At 63.9% G+C, this 2,737-nt stretch overlaps 1 protein-coding gene across 1 annotated transcript; it reads right to left on the bottom strand.

Annotated features, from left to right (window-relative positions):
• Positions 1 to 381: 381 nt before the first annotated feature.
• On the bottom strand, positions 382 to 1,939 carry LOC114072672 (TAF6-like RNA polymerase II p300/CBP-associated factor-associated factor 65 kDa subunit 6L). The gene is made up of 4 exons (XM_027910543.1): positions 1,763 to 1,939; positions 955 to 1,041; positions 702 to 852; positions 382 to 608 (listed from the first exon to the last, which is right to left on the bottom strand). Exons 1-4 carry the CDS (start codon positions 1,907 to 1,909, stop codon positions 382 to 384), a joined length of 612 nt encoding a protein of 203 aa, XP_027766344.1. The 5' UTR covers positions 1,910 to 1,939.
• Between the last annotated feature and the right edge of the window lie 798 nt (positions 1,940 to 2,737).

Here is a 2,737-nt window from a genome sequence, read left to right on the forward strand (position 1 = left end):
TACACCTCCCCAAAATGTACCCTGAAATCCACCACCCCAAAATACACCTCCCCAAAAATCCGCCTCAAAACACACCTCCCCAAAAATCCATCCCAAAACACGCCTCCCCAAAACATACCCCAAAACCCATCACCCCAAAATACACCTCCCCAAAATCCGCTGTCCCAAAATACACCTCCCCAAAAATCCATCCCAAAACACACCTCCCCAAAATGTACCCCAAAATACACCTCCCCAAAACGTACCCCAAAACCCGTCGTCCCAAAATACACCTCCCCAAAATCCGCTGTCCCAAAATACACCTCCCCAAAAATCTGCCTCAAAATACACCTCCCCAAAACATACCCCAAAACCCACCACCCCAAAATATACCCAATCATCTCAAAATAGACCTCCCCAAAAATCCATCCTAAAATACGCCTCCCCAAACCATACCCCGAAATGCACCGTCCCAAAACACGTCTCCTTCAGAACCCACCCCAAAAACATCCCCCAAACCCCAAAACATCCCCCCAAAATCCCCCCCCTGCCCCGCAAAAGCCGAGGCTGCTCCTCACCCGCTCCCTGCGGCTCCAGGTTCCCTTTGCCATCCAGGTAGGACACGTGCACTGCAGGATAGGGGGGGACAGGAGGGTTGAGACCCCCGGGCTGGGGGTCCCAGTGGGGTTGGGGAGGTTATGGGGGTCCCAGGGGGTCCCCACCTCTGACGGCCGTCTCGGCGCAGCCCTTGGGGATGTTGGTGGCCAAGGCCAGCTCCACCAGGTTCACCTCCCGGTCCTCCTGGAAGAACAGCTCGCCCTCCTTGATGGCCCGGAACGGCAGCGAGTCCTGCGAGCCGAACCCGCACACGGCCTGGAGGGGGGACACGGCGGTGACACCCCCGGAACGGCCCCGGGGACCCCCCCCGGGGACCCCCGACCCTCCCCCCCCCTCAAAGCCCCCCTGCCCACCCACCTCGACGTTGCTCCAGCGCAGGGCCCGGTTAAAATCCTCCACGGTGAGGCGGCGGCGCCGGGTGTGTTTGAGGAACTGCGAGCTGTTCTGGGACACCGGCAACGGGGTTCGGATCCGAACCGGGCAAGGGATTGGGATTGGGACCCGAACCGGGGTTGGGATCGGAACCGGGAGCGGGACCAGGGACGGGACTGGCACTAGAACTGGGATGGGAACCGGGGACGGGACTGGGATCGGAATCAGGGACGGGACTGGGATTGGGATGGGAACCGGGGACGGGACTGGGATTGGGATGGGAACCAGGGACGGGACTGGGATTGGGATCGGAACCGGGGACGGGACTGGGACCAGAACTGGGATCGGAATCAGAGACGGGACTGGGACTAGAACTGGGATGGGAACCGGGGACGGGACTGGGATTGGGATCGGAACTGGGGACGGGACTGGGACCAGGACTGGGATGGGAACCGGGGACGGGACTGGGATTGGGATTGGAACCAGGGACGGGACCGGGATTGGGATCGGAACCGGGGTTGGGATCGGAACCTGGGACGGGACTGGGACCAGAACCGGGACGGGAACCGGGGACGGGACTGGGATTGGGATCGGAATCAGGGACGGGACTGGGACTGGGATCGGAACTGGGGACGGGAGTGGGACCAGAACTGGGATTGGGATCGGAACTGGGGACGGGACTGGGACCAGAACTGCGATCGCTTCCGGGAGTGGGATCGGTAGCGGCTCCATCACCGGGACCATCCCCCGGGAGCGTTCCCGGGATGCCCCCCCCGGTGTCCCCCCGCGGTACCTGGGTGGCCTCCCGGAGCCGGTAACAAACGTCCTCGGCCAGCAGCGCGGCCACGTCGTCGCTGAGCTCGAGCCCCGCGCTCTCGGCCATCAACCGGACCGAGTCCCGCGGCAGCTCCACGAACCGCCGCTCCTCCCGCTCCGCCATCGCGCCGGGGGCGGGGCCAGCGCATGCAAATGAGGCGCGGCACCGCCAATCACATCGCCCCTCCCGGGGAGGGCGGGGACATGCAAATAAGGTAGAAGGGGGGATGACGGGAGGGAAGGCGACGGCGCGTGCGCGGAAGGGGAGGGGCAAAGGCGGAAAAAATGGGCTGATGGGAGTCGGGGGCGGGGCTATGCAAATGAACCAGAGACAGCTCGGAAAGGCGGGATCGACACCGATACCGGATCGGGATCGATCGCTCCTGTGGGGTGGATCGATAGGAGCAGGGGGAGGGGGGCAGGACCTCGCGGTTCCCCCCGCGCTGACCCCTCCCACCGTCCCTTTCAAATCCACCGCTCGCTTAATTTGCATGGCCACACCCCTTTTATCCGAACACCCCCTTCCTCCAGCCTGATTGACCGACAGCGCGGCGCGATTTGCGTTCGCTCCGCCCCTCCGGTCGATTTGCATAATCCGCGCGGGTTTTGTATCAGCGCCGCTCTGATTGATCGGGGTTCGCCACGCCCCCCTCCAGACCCCGCCCCCCTCCAGACCCCGCACTTGGAAATTCGGTGAAAACGTTTATTTTGCTGGGAAAGGGGCGGGCGAGGCCGGGGGTCACCCGGGGGGGGCTGGGGCAGCGCCCTACAAAAAACGGGGGGCTCAGGCGGGGGGAGGGGGGACACGGCTCCGGCCGAGGCCACACCTGGAAGAGAGCAGAGAGGTGAGGGGGGTACGGGGGGACACGGGGACAGCGGACACAGGACACCCGGACACGGGACACCCGGACAAGGGACACCCAGATATGGGGACACCCGGACATGGGAACAC

This window comes from Empidonax traillii, unplaced genomic scaffold (assembly GCF_003031625.1).
Source record: "Empidonax traillii isolate 1590-97213 ecotype Southwest subspecies unplaced genomic scaffold, ASM303162v1 scaffold3700:size11415, whole genome shotgun sequence".
Lineage (NCBI taxonomy): Eukaryota > Metazoa > Chordata > Aves > Passeriformes > Tyrannidae > Empidonax > Empidonax traillii.